Source organism: Anoplopoma fimbria, chromosome 4 (genome assembly GCF_027596085.1).
Source record: "Anoplopoma fimbria isolate UVic2021 breed Golden Eagle Sablefish chromosome 4, Afim_UVic_2022, whole genome shotgun sequence".
NCBI classification, from domain to species: domain Eukaryota; kingdom Metazoa; phylum Chordata; class Actinopteri; order Perciformes; family Anoplopomatidae; genus Anoplopoma; species Anoplopoma fimbria.
Window position 1 is genome coordinate 10,384,713 of NC_072452.1, and position 17,911 is coordinate 10,402,623.

The 17,911-nt window shown below is 44.7% G+C and overlaps 2 protein-coding genes across 3 annotated transcripts; both read left to right on the plus strand.

Annotated features, from left to right (window-relative positions):
* Positions 1–2,564: 2,564 nt before the first annotated feature.
* On the plus strand, positions 2,565–11,792 carry fhdc2 (FH2 domain containing 2). The gene is made up of 12 exons (XM_054596934.1): positions 2,565–2,757; positions 3,862–4,460; positions 4,563–4,624; positions 6,346–6,448; positions 6,720–6,805; positions 7,052–7,152; positions 7,466–7,536; positions 7,762–7,869; positions 8,195–8,265; positions 8,734–8,851; positions 8,928–9,092; positions 9,181–11,792. Exons 2-12 carry the CDS (start codon positions 3,984–3,986, stop codon positions 11,128–11,130), a joined length of 3,312 nt encoding a protein of 1,103 aa, XP_054452909.1. The 5' UTR covers positions 2,565–2,757; positions 3,862–3,983; the 3' UTR covers positions 11,131–11,792.
* Positions 11,793–14,051: 2,259 nt separating this feature from the next.
* rhogd (ras homolog gene family, member Gd) lies at positions 14,052–17,686 on the plus strand. 2 transcript variants are annotated; one of them, XM_054596935.1, is made up of 2 exons: positions 14,052–14,157; positions 14,741–17,686. In XM_054596935.1, exon 2 carries the CDS (start codon positions 14,770–14,772, stop codon positions 15,343–15,345), a length of 576 nt encoding a protein of 191 aa, XP_054452910.1. In that variant the 5' UTR covers positions 14,052–14,157; positions 14,741–14,769; the 3' UTR covers positions 15,346–17,686. The 2 variants fall into 2 exon arrangements, with proteins under 2 accessions (XP_054452910.1, XP_054452911.1); XM_054596936.1 differs by lacking the exon at positions 14,052–14,157 and adding an exon at positions 14,189–14,399.
* The last annotated feature ends 225 nt before the right edge of the window (positions 17,687–17,911 follow it).

Below are 17,911 nucleotides of genomic sequence, written 5' to 3' on the forward strand. Positions count from 1 at the left end.
TGAAAGTCAGTGAAAATCAATGTACAGGCAGCCTTAAAAAAAGAGAGGAGTAAAGAAGAAAAACACTTCTCAACACACAGCCCTGCTCTGACAAAGAGATTAAAAGCACAAAAAGTGAAAGCTTCCACAGATAGCTCTTCAAAGCGTTGTTTCCTTTCACCACAATTTGACTCACAGCCCTCTCATCTTCCTGTCTCCATAATGTTTGTATCATGGTCTAACAGCCTGTCTGTGAACCCCTAAAGTCACATTGTGCAGCAGTGTGTGTCCTTAACTATCATGTATAACATATGTATGTGTGGGAGTGGATATACCCAATGAACTCATGTATGGAGCAGCCATGTGTGAGTGCATATGTGTGTTTGAGTGCCAGAGAATTTGGGAAAAGGAGGGCAAGATGCTGAGAGTGTGTCTGTGTTGTCTGTCTCTTGCTGTCTCTCCTTATCAGGCCGACAGTCTGACCAAAGCCAGAGATCCTTGTCAGGCTGTTCTGGATAACTGCACGTGATCTGAGTGCAGCTGGGAAACCAAGAGAGATCTGAGGGAGCTGGGTTTGATTAGGAATACCTCCCCAGACTTACTGTCCCAGTCTGGGATCAGACCCAGGTGTACGTACGCATGCGTGTTGTTTTCACCCGCACATGCACACACTTTGTGTTTAATACCCCCTCTGAGCTGCAGTCACACTGACCTATTTACTCCACCATGGAAATGGCCAAGACCCAGGAGGCTGAACAGACTGGCAGAGTAACACTAAGCCCCCATACAGTTATATCGATGGTTTCACATGGAAAGGTTTTACAGCCGCTTTTACACGCTTTATAAGTGGGACATCTGGTCAAAAAATCTATTGTATTGATTTCTTTACATCCGGATTCATTTTCTGAAGTGTGAAAAGCCAATTCCAGCAGAGGCCACTGCACGGAATTTGATCCCCGAAGCAAAAGTACAGCGTCAAACAAATTCTAATTTTTGCGTGTTTTTGTCAGTGCGTGTCTAGCTCTTATTATGTTTGTGTAAGTTGGGGGAGGAGGGAGCTAATAGCTTTCACCTTTTCATAACCCCCCTTGGACTTCCAAGTGAGATTAAGAAGGGCTCACACTTGATGCATGGCTGCAACCACCCCACCAAACTAAGGGCTGAGTGCCTAAGGACTTGTTGCTGTTGGGGTCTCAAGTGTTAAACCTTCTTTGTCCAATGAGAGGAAAAAGTATTGTTTTTTTCACGGGCCATCAAAAAATAAATATGCTAATGACCCACCAATTTTGGATGTTTTTTTTAATCCTTGATCAAGAAAAACTGCTATTTCTTTCCAACTTATGTCTTTATCAGAATTTAACTTGAATGCATGGATTCCCCCTCACACAGGTTCACACACAAATCTTACACATGAGCACCCACATGCACATTCATTGACTAAAGAATGGGGCTGAGTGGAGCGCAGGCTCTGAAGCTCACTGTTATGCAGAGGGGGCCTGTAAACACATCACAGACTGTTTTGTCTCCATGCAATGTAAGTGTCTTGGTGAAACAAGTGAGGGTTGCCAAGTTAACTCCTTACTATTCACTAATCAACGTCCTAATGTCCGTGTTGCATGAATGCTGGCATAATATGTGGAATTGTGCCAGGTTGTTCAGAGCCTTTATGGACTATAAAGCTGCCGTCTCTCACCAGTGGCATTTCCTTGTATTCTGAGAAGTGCACTGTACTCTGAGAAGTGAGTGACTGAATAGAAAGTGAAGTTTCCTGAGAGAGGTTTATTCTGGCACGGGTACACTATAACATGCCCTGCCGCACAGACACAATAATAGACAGATCTTTGGGGTCATAACCCCCTAATTACTGCAGAACCCAGAAGTGATGATCACTGGCTGTCAGCGTGGCCTGTGAAAGGGGCTACCTGAGCCGGACTCGGGTGCACCAGGTGACATGGGCCAGGAGCGCTCCAGCACCTCGGATGAAAGGTTGGTGTTATGGGTCACCATCCAAGCACCTGGGCCATTTCAGCACCCGAGAGGGACTTCTGGTCGTCTTGGCTTTCACCTATGCCCGGTTCATGGTGCAGGGAGGAGATGCAGACATCATTTCCCATGTCAGATAGCCATCTGCTCTCTCTCTCAGGTTCTCAATAGCATACTCTTCTTAGCCTGATCAAGGCCTTCTGCACCAATTACAGATCAGAGTCCTGGCCACTATGATGATTAGCCTGAAATAGAGACTTATCATGTTGTCAGTGCAGCTCCTGAAAGCAAGCTTTCATGCACAATCTTATCTGGACAAACATTATTATAAAGGCACTATATGAGGAACAGTTCATCTAAAAGATCTAAAAGATTTAAAAAAAACAGGAATTCATCACACTTTTATTTTATCTTTTTCAACATTGCAAACATACCAAACATTCAGTCCCATCACATCATCTTCAAAGTCTACAAATGGAGTAAAGCGAGTTGAGAACTAGTATACTCCCACCTGGAAACCCCTCAATCCGCCCATGGGAAAACTGGGAGGATACATTAAGGCATATGAGCGAACGGGTGTGCGCGCCTGCGCGTTCCCGGTAGATTCTGTGGAAGTTTCCCTGCAAGTTGAGAAACACAAGACTAGTGCAGAGAGTTGAGCGGCTCAAGACACTGGGATGAAGCAGATACAGGAAATACAGGAAAAACCCAATACTGGGACTGAAGCGTAAATTTGTCAAAGTCTTCCAAACAATTAAACCGCGAGCTCTTGTCGGGTTTTCACCGAAACAGCAGGTAAGTGAAATAACTTGACTGAGTTATGCTGACATGAGAATTACTTGAACAATGTAAAGTAAACTTTTAATTAAGTCATAACGTTTGATTTAGGGTAAACTTAAAACTAACATGGATAAATGAGAACCGGTGTAAACAATATGTTGTTGAAGATTATTCAATTAAAAGTGATCATAGCTGGCGTTAATTCTGCGGGTTTTTTAAAATTTGATCAATAAGTCGCTTTCCTCGCAACTTTTTCCACTCTCTTGAGCAAATGGTTTATCAAATGATTTACTTTTTCTTTCGCTTGTGGAGATCCATATCTGATGGGATGAAGCAGGGTGAGATCATCGGCGGCGGTTTTAGCAGCGCGCTCCTGCGGCGTTCTGTGGAACAGCTTGGCAATCAAGCGCGCCCCTTAAACGTTTCCCAAGAGGTCTGATTCATGTTACAAGCGCGAGAGTTGACGATGTTTGTTTTTGGCCAAATGCTAAACCATGTCACGATTAAATACTTTCTCTTGAACTAGACACCTAATAACCTCTGAGTCACTGATCCTGTTTAAAACATGCTTGTGCAAGTGTGTGCAACCAGGTGTCAACCTCCCATAACCAGGAAAAGTCATGGTTCTGAAGTGGCAAACCCCCTATTTCTCATCTTTGTGGTTAACTGAGCATCTTACCTTGCCTGTAGTGTCATGGTCCAAGTATTCTAATTAGAAGGGAGAAGTGTGTGTGTGTGTGTGTGTGTGTGTGTGTGTGTGTGTGTGTGTGTGTGTGTGTGTGTGTGTGTGTGTGTGCATGCAGCGAGGTGACGCTGAACAGGATGGGACAAGCAGTTCAAACAGCTCGTACTTTCCCCAAAACGCCTTGAACTTCCAACGAAGGTTAAACCAGGGGTTACATTTTTAGCTCCAACCCCTTGTTAGGTCAGTCAATGCACTGGAGCCATGCTAATGAAAGGAGAAGTGAGGCCAGGTGTCAGTCAAGCTCAGGTCATCAGCCTCAGTTACAGTGTGATGTCTTGCTGTTACATGACTCTGGGATGACACGGATTTTCCTTTGTATCTTTTGCGTTCAATACTGCCTGAGATAATATTTCTTGTTGTCCTGTTTCCTATAGGCTGGAACTATTGATTGACCTTTGAACTCACTGGAAACTGGAAAAAGACGTCACCCACTCTGACTGAGCAGAGACTGCTCACCCGCTATCTCCCCTCCCTCTTAGACCCAGACAGCCTCTATATGCTCATCAACCTGACGGTGGCCATCAAGGAATCTCGTGCCTTTCATGGAACTCAGCCTGCCCTCCCCGCCGCTGCCCCTGACACTGTGGAAGTGACAGCCATGGAGCCGCGTCCGCTGCTGGTCGCCCCTCCACCGACTGCCCTAGCACCTCCACCACCTCCGCCTCCACCTCCTCCTCCACCCCCTCCTCTGCCACCAGCACCTGGGTCCTCCTCGCCTTTCAGTCGGGCCGACAGTGCCCGTCGGAGCCGGCTTAGGAAGCTGAACTGGGAGCGCATCCCCAAAGAGAAGGTGGAGGGGAGGAAGAGTGTGTGGAACGGGGCGGCTCCGGGCGAGGACGAGTTCCCCATAGACCTCCATTCTCTGGATGAGCTGTTTGGTCAGAAGGACAGTAAGCCTCAGGACCGGACCAGCACCCTGAGGCGCCGGTCTGCTCTGCTGCACTGCAGATCACCACAGGAAAGCTCGGAAGAGGTCAGATCAGGAGGATGGCAGTGATATTTTTCAGCTCTTTATGAAGACAGGAAGATTTCTTGCACTTTCTTCCTCTTAATTGTGCCCTTTGCATCTTTACAGATTTCCCTGTTGGACTCCAAACGCAGTATGAACGTTGGAATATTTCTACGCCAGTTCAAAATGTAAGCTTCTTTATACTAACTAGAGCTGAGAGCTGTTTTTTCGCTGTTTTGTATCAATATCTTTGGGTTATGGCTGTTAGTCGGGCAAATCAAGACATTTGAAGTCGTCGCATCGGGCTTTGAGTATTGTGATTTTTTTTTTTCTCAACTTCTTAATCCAAAGACCAGGTATTGGTATTTGTATCAGTTTTAGGACTTCAAAGGTTGGATCGGTGCCTCCTTAGTCACCATCAGTCAAATGAAAGAGCAGAGAACTGTAATGTGTACAACTGTGCCCTGGGGAACAGTACGTCCCGTGAGTTGAACTAGGGTGTGTGGCCATAAATCAAAGATGGTGTGTGTCTGAAGTGTGAAGTCTCATCAGAAGAAAGGATGTCTGGTGTCTGGGAGGGGACTCAAGTATATTGCAGGGGACAGGTGCAGGGGAGGGTGCACACTGAGCAGCAGGACTGGGTGTTCTAGGAGGGTGGTGGGTAAGTGGCCGGGTATAGCCTGAAAAGTCAGAGTTGACACCTGCTGATGCCCTTAAGGAGTGTCTAATGTAAAAGCAACCCTCTACAGAGAGAGACCCCACTGGTGGCTTGTCATATTCACCCATCACCTGTTGAGCATGTCGGCCTGGCTCAGACAAAGCTTTTCCTCTTGTAACTAATTTGGGCTGTTTTGATAATCATTAAAGCACACATACATGTAGTTTAATGTCTGAAACTTTCCAATTAACGTTTAAGATTTTGAAAATCATGACATATGCAACATTAATAGGTTACAATAATGATACAAAAACATGGAAAAGAAGTGCTGAGTTGCTACATAGTCACGCCTCGACAGTTGCATGAAATGATGACATAGACTAAACTTAATAGCGGTTCTTTTTTTCGCCCTGATTTGTCAGGACTTGTAGGGAAAGCCATTATGTGAAAGAGCTTCTTGTGCACACAAACATTTGTCCTGTCAGGAGCTTATTTGCCTGCTGTTCTAAACACAGACAGCGCTGCTGCTGAATTGTGGGTGTAGTTCAAACAAAATATGGTTTTGTATTGTAGTAGTCACTTTTTATTATGTGATAGTTCAGGTTATACGCTATTCCCCTACGCATTCTGTTTTTAGCAGAAAACTAGTTGAGATAGATAACACACAATAGGAGTGTTGGCACGTTTCAGTTTTGAAAGGGAGTTTTTATGAGAATATTTGATCTAGATCAGTCTAGATTGGTAGACGTATCACGACATCTAGATAGAAGTGTTGGTGCCAAAGAATTGAATGAATATGAATGTGAACTTTGAGTTTAAGAATGAGGAGAATAAGCAACACACAGTAGCGTAATGGAGTATGAGCATGTGTGATGGGCTGTTAGATGAGGGGGAGGAGAGAGAGGATAATGGAAAACTGCTGGACAGATGTGTCACTCAAAGGAAGTAAGTCCGAGGTCAAACTGTCAGTTCTGTTTCTGCTCTTTCACCTTGACATCCCGAGGCCTCTCAGACATTTTCTCTACATGTCTGCCTTTTATTTGCCCAGTGGATATGCCACTTTGTGTCGCCATCGTGGCGTCAACCAACCCTCTCTCCCCAACGCTTTGAGTGATAAGAGCGGGATAAGCCTAAACATTGTGTGATCAAGGCGAAACAAAGAGCAGATACTGCTCACAGCTGAAATTCCCATCGCATGTTAAGGGTGATGTCATACCAAAAACATGTCTGTTGTCATTTTTTTGTTCGCAGGCCTGCCAAGGAGATAGTGGAGGATATCAGGCACGGTGCTGGGGGCCGTTACGGAGCAGAGAAGCTCTCAGAGCTCTGCAAACTGTTGCCTGACAATGAGGAGGTAAAGTGCCTTTTCTTGGCATACATATGCAACAGCGACAACCCCCCTCCCCTTCCCCTTCCCCTCCCCTCCCCTCCACTTCTCCTACCCATCATCTGGCTCTGGTTAGGATGATCAAAAGTTTGCCATTACACCATGTTGTATGATGTGGCCAGTTTCCGGAGAAGGATCGCGCTGAAAGATATTGGAATTGACTGTTAACGGCATGATGTTTTTTTTTACAATTGAAGCTGCTTTTTTATGTTTTGACTTAGCATCTGTTCTCTCTCAGGAGTCCCGTCTGAAGAGGTTCAGTGGGGAGCGGAGTTGGCTTGGAGAGCCTGATCTTTTCCTGCTGCTGTTGGTGGAAGTCCCAAGGTACACCCTTAGTCCTAGATTGGATAAAGTGACCAGAAATATCCCCAGTACTTTCCGACATTTTCTTTAGCATTAAGTTTAATTTTATGTGACACTTGTCCTGCTCAAATGCTTTACTTTGTGATGACGTGTGCTTGTTTAACTGATGATTGATCATGAGGGCCTTCTTATGTCGCCGTCATCACTCACCCCTGTCCATTCATCCATCAATCTATCTGTCCGTCCCCCTCTTTCCTCTTCCATTAGTTTTCGGTTTCGTCTGGACGCCATGATCCTGCAACAAGAGTTTGACCCCGCTGTGACCTCTCTGTGTGTGGCAGCCAGATGTCTGAGGGAGGCGGCCAGAGGTAAAGTTAACAGCAGGGAGTTGTGTACACCACCACTATAAAGACCTAGGCCCATCTTAAATGCTCCTATTTAGAGTTAGTCTAGAGTGGTAAAGTTTGTAACCACAATAAAGATTTAATTAGCATTCAATATAGTTTTATACTGATTAAGTAGAAACCTGCAATCACTTATACATTGTTTGGTCTTAAAGTTTAATTCACCAGGCAGCTTTCGTGTCAGTTCTTCAAAACAAAGTTGCTGACTCATCTCACGTTCATCCTCATTATGCCTCAACCTTGAGGCACAATACTGAATCTTTGTCTTCTCTCCTAGAACTGCTGAGCTGTCCAGAACTACACTCTATCCTTCGTTTGGTGCTCAAAGCAGGGAACTACATGAACGCTGTGAGCGCTTCTTTATTATGTTTTCTTTTCTTTTCTTAAGCCTGACAAAGCGGAATCGGTCCTTTTTATCTGTGTACAATGCGCCAGTCGCTAGGGGTCTGGGTGTGTGTTCAGGGGCGTCACTCTGACTGCGCACCTGGGTTTTGTATCATTGTTTGTTTAAAGTTGTCACATGTTGTGCGTGCGTGTGTGTCTGTTATTCTGACCTTGTATGTGGCCTTTCAGGGTGGATATGCGGGGAACGCCGCTGGTTTCCGAATTTCATCGCTGCTCAAACTGGCTGACACCAAAGCCAACAAGCCGGGGATGAATCTGCTGCATTTTGTTGCAATGGTAAGATCTGAAAAAAAGGATCAACATAGAATCCCATCAGAGAGGTATTGGGAAACAACTATTAATGTGCCAATCACCTCCTTTAAAAAGAAAAGGTGAACTATATTCCTTTTGAAGAGGATGTACATTGTGTGTAAAGGTATTTGTGAAAAGCTGCACCTTTTTAAAGTAAAAGGTCTGAATTTTTTGAAAGAAACAATTGTTTTTGAGAACAGTGGCCTCTCAAGCCTGCTCCGCCAAGCATATTATTTGTTCAACATCAGCAAATGACGTGTTGCTTCTTTTGAAACAATAGCTGGATAATCATTTGTGTTTGTCTCCGCAGGAAGCTGTGAAAAAGGACGACAGTTTACTGTCATTTCCCAGCCAAATAGGCCATGTTGGCTCCGCCTCCAGGTCAGTCTCTTCCCAAAACTCAGATCCTACAGTGACGGTGTCTGAGCGAATATAGAAGCCCTGCCCAATAACATCAGTACACCCCAACAAAACAAACACAACTTAAATATATTGCATTCTTGTATCAGAACATGGCGCCCAGCCTTGAGAGAGAAAGTGGGTCATGACAACATTGATAATCCAAGCCAATATTAAACTCTGCAGGAGAGTTTATCTGCAAGGTGCTAAGGAGTGACCCTCCTTACTCTGCTTTAAAAAGAAATTAATTTCCTGCATGCTACTGCAATCTTGTTTAGGATGCATGGGGTCCATTTTAAAGTACTGAATTCCTGGACACTTTGGATTATTTGCATTTATTCAATAACTTTTTGGTTATGAGACCTCTCTCATGATATGTTGAGTGAGTTATTTCTCTGCAGTCCTTATTGTAATATGTACTATATGTCCTCCTTCTCCCTCTCTCTGAAGGTTGAGTGAGGAGTCTGTGCTGGAGGACTTATCCAAGTTAAAAAGCAGAGTGGTGGCGCTCAAAGCAAACATCCAGACCGAGGCAGAGATTCAGAAGCACACAAAACTTTTCATAGAGGTATGAAACCTTGTCTGTATATTAAAGCTATTCTAATGTGTTGATTCCAAAGATTGACTGTGAAAACTGTGTGCAGGTGGCTGAGGAGCGTCTGAAGGAAGCAGAGGATGAGGTGGAGGGCATGAGGATGTCTAGTCAGGCTCTGGTGGAATTCTTCTGTGAAGATGACAGCACCTTCAAACTAGAGGAGGCGTGCAGGGTCTTCCATTCGTTTTGCCTCCGCTTCCAAAGAGCTGTCCAGGTTAGATTAAGAAAAAAGTTGTTGAATAAAAACTTGAATATTTTCAAAAATAGCATTCATTTAACTATGATTTCCCCCTTTTCTACAGGAAAATGCTGAGCGGGAGCTGAAGGAGCAGAAACGTCTGGAGCGTCAACGTGAGATTGGTGAAAAGCGTCGCTCTCTGGCGGTTTGTACGGGTTTGGACCTGAGCCCCAGCCTTGCCAAAGAGCCTGAGAGTCAAGAGAACCAAGACGAGCTGGAGAAACTGCTGGAGAAGAACCTGAGCCACACTTGGAGTCGACGTAGCCTGAGGAGCTCTGAGTCACGCAGACACTCCCATCACCTCCGCAACGACGGCCAACTCAACAACTCATCCTTCAACAAGACATTACCCGAGCTGGGCAGCAGCCCCACGTCCACCAGTTATTACTCCAGCAGCTCCTCCGACCACGAGACCACCGCTGTGTTTTGTAGCTCCCCAGAGACGGATGGGACATGCTCCCCCTTCAACCAAGAACGTGTTACGGGGCAAGGGAGCAGGTCTCAGCTCAGCAGAGCAACAAACGTTAGCATGGAAGCTGTTCAGGACTCGCGCATCGCCATGTTTGGTCACTCTAAGCAGGGACGTAGCTTCACAGTCAAGCAGCACGGGCCCGAGAGCATTTCTTATGTGCTGCAAGGCCAATCGAAGACAACAGGACTTGAAAAAGAAGCTCAGATTTCCCATGAGCTTGTGGTCCAGATGACCACTGAATCTTGTACAAAATCTGCTGCCATACCTACCGATAAACCTGCCTTTTGTGTTAAAAACCAGACCCCCACTCACAGGCAGAGGTTTGGCCTGCCAGGGACAGACAAGACTCGGACAGCTCAGAGTAAATCTGATGGTTCTGGTGTGATTGAGTCTGTACCGCACTCTCTTCATACAAGTGGAATACTTTCTCACAGTGACACAAGGACTGGGTCGTTAAGGAACCAGAGATCTGAGAGTCAAACTCAATCATGTGTAGATGCTCCAGAGAGGATCCAGTCCCAACAACAAGCAAGAGAGACGCCCGCTGTTACAACAAGTGCTGTGACGCCTTTGCCTGATGCAGGTTTAACAAAGCCCACTAACACAGAAGCGGCGTCCACACCTGTGGAGGAAAACTGGATGCCCTCCAGTCTGCCGGCATTCAGCCAATCACAGCGAGAGGAGTACTCCGACTTGCCAAGTCCTGAGAGGGAGACGGCAAGGCCGTACTCCCGCGTGGGCGAAACACTGGAGTGCCACACTCTGGTGAAAGGCCTCCGGTCCTATGACGCCTTGTCACCCCCAACCTCCCCACTCCCACGACCCGCCCCCAGCCTCTGCTCCAAGTGGAGGAAAGAGAGGGAGGGTGACCTCCGAGGGGGGACAACTCCAGGGTCTCCTACATCAAAGGAGGAGACTCGAACCCTGAAGATCCCTGTGCGTAGTGGAATAGGGGCCAAAAGGGGACTTGTATCACGTGCAGGACCTTCCAATAGCACAAGCATTCCCAGGGTGCGCTCCAAAACTGAGCCTTCAAATGGAGCCCCAACCCCCGCTAACCCATCCACTCCCAGCCAGGTGTCTAGTTCTCGCAGCACATCCATGCGCTCGTCGGCAATCACACGGCCTGCCGCTGTCCAGACAGAGGTGAAACGCAGTCATAGTACACGAGAGAGGACTATAAGTGAGTCACAGACCACAGGGAAGCCCGCCTTAACCCGCAGGACATCAGACAGATCCGTACCTGAGAAGGTCCCAGGCAGCCCCCAGCCAGCATTCGTCAGAGGAACCCCTCTCCGTGTGTCAAAAAGACTCGCCCCAAACTCTGAGACTCAGGCGCCCTACCAGCCTCGCACCGCCCACAGCCCGTCGTCCGCCACGGCCAAGACCATACGCACGGCTGTCATTTCTGCTGCCCGAAATAAATCCGCCAAGACAACAAGCACAAGCACCTCTCCTGCTGGCTCTAAAATCCCAACAGCTTCACGGATACCTGGTCCCAAAATGCCGCGAGCTGCTGCAGCTCCGCCATCGTGGAGGTGATGATGAACAAGTGCTTGTAATGCACAGCGTTTTTACATTTTTCATGCTCTCATGGATTTCAGTCTAATATAAACAGTGTGGGCATTCATAAAGAGTGTGAGTCATCAGTCAGATTTCTGGTCTTAATCAGATCTTGGTTGTCAAAGTTAAACTTTTATAAAATTTGTATGTAGTTCTGAATACTTATGTTCTACATATGTGAGAGGGAGCTGCACTGGGAGCATCGGGGAGAATTCCTCGCATGTGCTTCACCCACTAGCAGAATATATCCTACCTCCTTTTTACACCTATTGGTGTCCTTTGCAGGCAATAGGACACCACAAGACCACCGATCACAGTTACTTTTCATATAGAACAGCAGTATAACAGTAGAAATCATTCAGTAAAACGCAACCAAGTGACATTACTCTGCCTAGTCCGTACAAGTGTGCGTTGAAAAAAATGTATATTGGGGGAAACTGTTTCAATCTCTTGAAAAAAGTAGTTTTGTCCAAATGTTTTGAATACTGTGACCCCTCCGCTAAGTGATCTTACTGTACAGTCCAAACTGAACTCAACAATGAACTCGGTACAACATTGACCTGTTTATCCTCTTGTTGAGAGGCCTCATTGTTCTGATGCACTTTACAAACTGCGAGGAGATGATTACTGTCATTTTTGTCTTTTTATTTTGTATCAAAAGATTCTATAACTTTATTGAATAGCATTGGTTGTTATTCACTGTATTATGTCGATTTATAAAAAAAGAGAGAAGATGAATAAAGATGGTATTCAACGGTTAAATTGAAAGTACCTGTGTGTGTCTTTGATATATATTCACGTCTATTTTTTTGTTTTTGCATTCAGACGAGCACTTGGAAGAGAGCTCTCAATTCCAAGGTCTCCACTCGTCCTCATCAATTTCTGCTCTTGCATCTTGCTGTCCTGTCTTCCTGTCATCCTCATTTTTCTCTCACCCTCTCGTCTAAACCTCCTGTTGCTGCATCTCTTGACACAGTCACCCCAAACTCAGTCAGTGGCTGTTGTCATGGAGATGCTGCAGACGTCCCAAGGAATCTCCTGGCAGAATAGTGGGGTGCAAGGGTTGGGGGTGGAGGGTGACTATGGGTGTAGGGTCCCAGTGGGAATTCTCTCTTTATAAGCCGCAGTGACGCCAGAACCTCTTGGGAAAGGCAATAAACCGGTGCCTCTTTGTGTTTTTGAGTGTCCGGTTGTCGGTCAGCGTTGGCCTCTTAACCTGCCCGAGTGTATGGAGGGTGACATCATCAACGGGTCTCCAGGGGTGCAGGACAGAGTAGTCCAAAGTGGTCCCTCATTTAGCTGCCTCCATGTATTCCGCATTGATCTGAAAGCACTGGCTTAGTGAGAACTATGACTTTGTTTACAGCCTTATTTGGGGTATGTGTGCACACACAGTGACACACTGGCATTTAAGGGGAGAGAATGTGGCCATTTCAAGAGGAGGGTTGAAAACAGGGCCGAAAGTCTTTGGGTATCCATGCATTTGGAATAATTTAGAAATTTGTTTACACACTGGTGAAATTTAGAAACAGTGAGGTTAAGGGATGTCCTTTTCCCTTTTTTGTCACTTTTGAGAGAGTTTATACAGCCTGTTTTTTGGAAGGTGTAATATAGGTATTTAAGTCCTAACAATTGTGGTCAAGGGGTCACATTCATGGAAAACATAGTTGTAAATATCAAACCAAACTATATTCATAAATCTGGCAGTTATGACCTTGAAGATAGGCAAAGATGTGTGTGTGACTGGGGACAGTGGTGAATAGTAACCAAGTACAATTACCAAAGTACTCTACTTAACTACATTTTTGAGGTAGATATAGGCCTACTTCTGTTTAGTATTTGCATATCCTGCAACTCTTCTCTTATACCTTATTTTAATGTCAGTATCAAATATTGTACTTTGCACCTCACTTTTACTTTACAGCTGTTTGCAGATTTATATTCTAAATACAAAATATAAGATACATAACATTTGAAGCATTGTTACAGCTACTCAACAGTATATAAAGTCCCCACTGACGTCAGGATCTTTCGGCGCAGGCTGAAAACTCACCTCTTCAAGAAGTACTACCCTGAGCCTTCCTCGTAGCACTTATTGTATTCGTATTAGTTTGTTGCACTTATTGTATTCGTATTAGTTTGTTTCCCTTGTTGTATTCATATTAGTTTGTTGCACTTATTGTATTCTTATTAGTCTGTTGCACTTATTGTATTCGTATTAGTTTGTTTCTGCACTATACTTTTGCTCTGGTTTATGCTCTTAGACGCTTGTTTAAGAAAGGAGATGCACTTATGACTTCTGGTGACTAGTAGTTCTCTTGAATACCTACGTTGAATACACTTATTGTAAGTCGCTTTGGATAAAAGCGTCTGCTAAATGACAGTAATGTAATGTAATGTAATATAAAGTAATGAATATGAGCTCAACTTCAATCAGCATTAATATGCAGTTTACAAATTTGAAAACATCAGTAAACCTAAATAAAACACCATATTTACCAGAAATGATAAAAACCCTTTTCTGTTATCCTGATATTATGTCCACACACTTGCAGTTATTGCCATATATACAGTACCAGTCAAAAGTTTGGACACACCTTCTCATTCAACTGCTTTGAAGAATGTAAAATATAAAACATATTCTGGTTTGTTGAGCATTTGTTTGTTTACCACATAATTCCATATGTGTTCCTTCATAGTTTGGATGTCTTCAATATTAATCTACAATGTAGAAAAAAAATAAAAAATAAAGAAAAACAATTGAATGAGAAGGTGTGTCCAAACTGTATAAATTGAGGTTTGTAAAACGGTGCTTTTTAAAGAACAAAAACAGCTTAACATTGACATCTAGCGTCCACGGCGTGCAACGGAACCAACGTCACAACGTAGAACTACAACTACCAGTGTGCCTTGTTTCCGCACGGCGACTTTTACGTAATGGACAGCTCCCCGGATGCGGCTGTGATTGACTATACCAGGCAAAAAGAGATCGAAAGCCAAGTGGCGGTAAGTCACAAAATCCTACCAAATCTCTCTATTACAGCAAGTAACTACTCCCGAGACCAATATCAGAGCAGAATATATTTTTTAGAGTGACTTGTGGGAGGTTATCGGGACCAGACGTTTTTAAAAAGTGGCTTTCAAATAAACTTTGAACTTGTTTGCTAACTAGCTAGCCTGCTAGCTGCTGAACGCGCTAGTTCCTTAGCTTGATGCTAGCCGCCGGAGGGGAACGCCTAGTATCAGAAGTGAGCAGTGCGACGTAGTAAACGCTGCAAAAACACGTTTTATTCACTAGTTGTCCTTGTTTAAGAGCTATAGTTGTCTCTGTGAAGCTTCCACACGATGTTTGTTGGTGCACGCCTGTGTTTTAAGCTCACCTTTGCAGCGTGAATGACGTCGACAGGCTAACTGTGGCGGTGGTTAGCTCGGCTGCTAATTGGGTGAAAAGTTGTAATATTGTAAAAAAAATATATAAAAACAACAGCCGTCAATTTGAGCTTTTGTCATCAGTGTGGGGAAGTTTGGATCAGTATCTCTCTGCATGAACACTGTGAGTTACTCAGGTGCCTTTTTTTTGTGTTGTCAGGTGCTGCAGCCCCAGTGGTCGTAGGCAGGATGCAGACCATAAAGTGTGTGGTGGTGGGTGACGGGGCAGTCGGTAAAACCTGCCTGCTCATCTCTTACACCACCAATGCCTTCCCCGAAGAGTACATCCCCACAGTGTTTGACAACTACAGCGCTCAGATGAGTGTGGATGGCCGCACTGTCAGCCTCAATTTGTGGGACACAGCAGGCCAGGAGGAGTATGACCGACTGCGCACGCTCTCCTACCCTCAGACCAATGTCTTCATCATCTGCTTTTCCATTGGCAGCCCCTCCTCCCACGCCAATGTCAGGCACAAGTGGCACCCCGAGGTGTCTCACCACTGCCCCAATGTGCCCATCCTGCTGGTGGGCACCAAGAGGGATCTGAGGGGCGACGCGGAAACGGTGAAGAAGCTGAAGGAGCAGAGCCTGGCTCCCACCACCCAGCAGCAGGGGAACGCCCTGGCCAAGCAGATTGGCGCCGTCAAATACATGGAGTGTTCTGCTCTGCTGCAGGATGGTGTGAGGGAGGTCTTTGCTGAAGCTGTGAGGGCGGTGTTGTATCCAGTCACGAAAAAGAACCCCAAGAAGTGCGTGCTGTTGTAATAAACGGTTCCCAGGTTCGGACTGTGGAGAGGGATAATGGAGATCCACAGATGCAAAGGCTGAGGAATGAACGTCGTCATCTGGCTGCCTCCATACCACCTCCAGCAGTTAAGACTTTTAGGTTTCAGCTCCTCTGTAACGCCTCTCTTCCTTATTCATCTCCTGGAGGTTTTCACTCCGTTGCCATCATCACCAAAGTGACTATGACAAAATGGGGGCAACAGATCGGATCTCCTCTATTTTTCTTACATTTAAACTTTTGATATTTACACTTTTCTCCAATTTTACATCTGTTCTAGATTTATAGCTTCTCTGCTTTGCCTTATAAATGCTGATCATGGTTGTCACAAGCCATAATAACATCGAAACCAACCTAGCGAGCTGCCCTGACTGACTGGAGAGAAGAGATCTGCCTTAGTTCAGGTGGAGAAATAATGACTACCTCATACTCTCACCTAGGTTGCATCTCATGAGTATCGAGCAACATCACCATCAAAATGCTTTGACTTGCCTATTTAGATGTAATAAACAGCCAAGTAGTGGGTGAACAAGTTTTCATTTCAAGCAGCTTGAGTACAGACATGATGTGGTGTCTCCCAGACAAATGCCAGTACCCCTTAACCAATATGCACAGATTAGAGGTTAAACTCTCAAGCTGCCGTTCCCTTGTGCTCAGTCTGGCATGTTGGAGCCGTCTGACAGGCTGCACTTCCAGCCTCTTGCACTGCTCTCTCACTGCCACGCATGGAAGAGCCAGTAGGCCTTTGAAGATAAGCGGGACCCGTTTAAAGCAGCTGGCCATTTGCCCTCTTCAGTAATAGAGGAGCAGGTGTCATAAAGCCTCTGCCAAATTAACCCACACTGGTACAGGATTTCTCGAGCTGGCATATCAGGAAGTCAGGTTGTAGTGCAGCTCTCCTCTGTCTACGTCTTAACTCTTGAGGCTCACACCGAGTGCCATTAAAACATGCCTAAGAATTACTTTTTGACAGGGTGGGGTCAAAAAGACTATGTTGTCTAATTATGTTGAATTTACTCTGTAAATGATTTTCTTTTTTTTCCTCAAATGTTTTTAACCTACGAGTGTGGTTATGGCCAAAGTTGAATATATTTTTTGTAATAGCTTATGTTTATTTGATCAGTAAGATGTTTGTGTGTAATAGTTAATACTCATATTTGATAAACCAGAACTCCATAATGCTCCCCTTGTCATTTACATTATTGCCTTACATTTAAGGTCAACAGACTATGACCACTGCCTAATTGATTCAGTATAGCATATAATACCGAGATATGTTTAAACTGGCATGTGTTAAGCTAAATAAATCATTTCATTTTGTGCTAGCAGGTTATCTACTATATATAATGAGCCCTTTATTTGGTCAGGTGCCTTATGTAAACCAAAGACCATAGCAGTGCTCTTTCACAAAACCCAAAAGTTCTCATTATAGTGATGCAAGAGCTTAAATTCCAGGTCAAAACCATTTCTGGGTTTCATTTCTGTCATTTTTCTGAAGCTTTCCGCCCTACATTCTTCCAGTAAACACACTCGCACCCTTTGTAAGACACAGGTGTTAAACTGACAAGTCTGTGTGCATTTGTGAAACGGAGCACATGAAACGGAGCGCTCGAGGCCTGCAGCGCTCAACAGATTGTGGTTTACATCCCTGCATTGCATGGTGCAGTGAGCGCAAGGCACTAGCACAACTTGCACATACGGTTAACAAGAGCTCAATTGGTGGAACGTGCCTTGTCACATCTGCAGAATTTTATACATTTTATAAAATATTTTTTTAGTAATGACTGGATGCTTATTTGTGCTTTCAGCTGCCAGTAATACCAGCCTCCCTTTTACTAGTTCTATTCATTAACTCACTTGAGCGGGGTGTTTTATACGTCTACCCAGATTATGGCCTGTGTAAAGTCTAGCATAACCGAAGCGCAGCACGAGCGGGAGATTTTGTGTAACAACAGTGATGTGATTTGAGATCTGCCAAAGGAGGTGTGAAAATGTCCCAGATCGGTGTGTGGAGGGTTGAATGTAAGTGCACAATATGTCAAACTGTCAACTGCAGTGAGGTTGTTTTTTTTTTGTTTTTTTGCCGTGTCCTCATTTCACTCAGATAATGCTGTTGAAGTGGAACATACACCTGTGGGCTCTCTGTCTGTGTCCTGGAGCTGTATGCTGCCGTGTGCGTGGTACTACGCTTTTACACTGGGAACTTGATTTGTAGAAATCTGTTTGTAATTGTTTTATATATAACAAAAGCATATTTGTATAAATGAACTAACAGTGAGATGATTTTAAATTATGCCAAATAAAATGGTGGTTTAAACCAGACACTGTTTTTCTTTAAAATAATATAGTTTTTTCCTTTCTGTTTTGGGACTTGACAAAAGAGCTCTAGTCATAAACATAATCAGCACATAACTACATGTCTGTATGATAACAATGGAAGACTAAAGTCATGCTGAGAACTGAGTCACACATTTACACACAGCTATTTTCAGCTCAGGAAACCACATTATGTTCCTGTAGCGTACATACTGTAACCTTATTGTAACT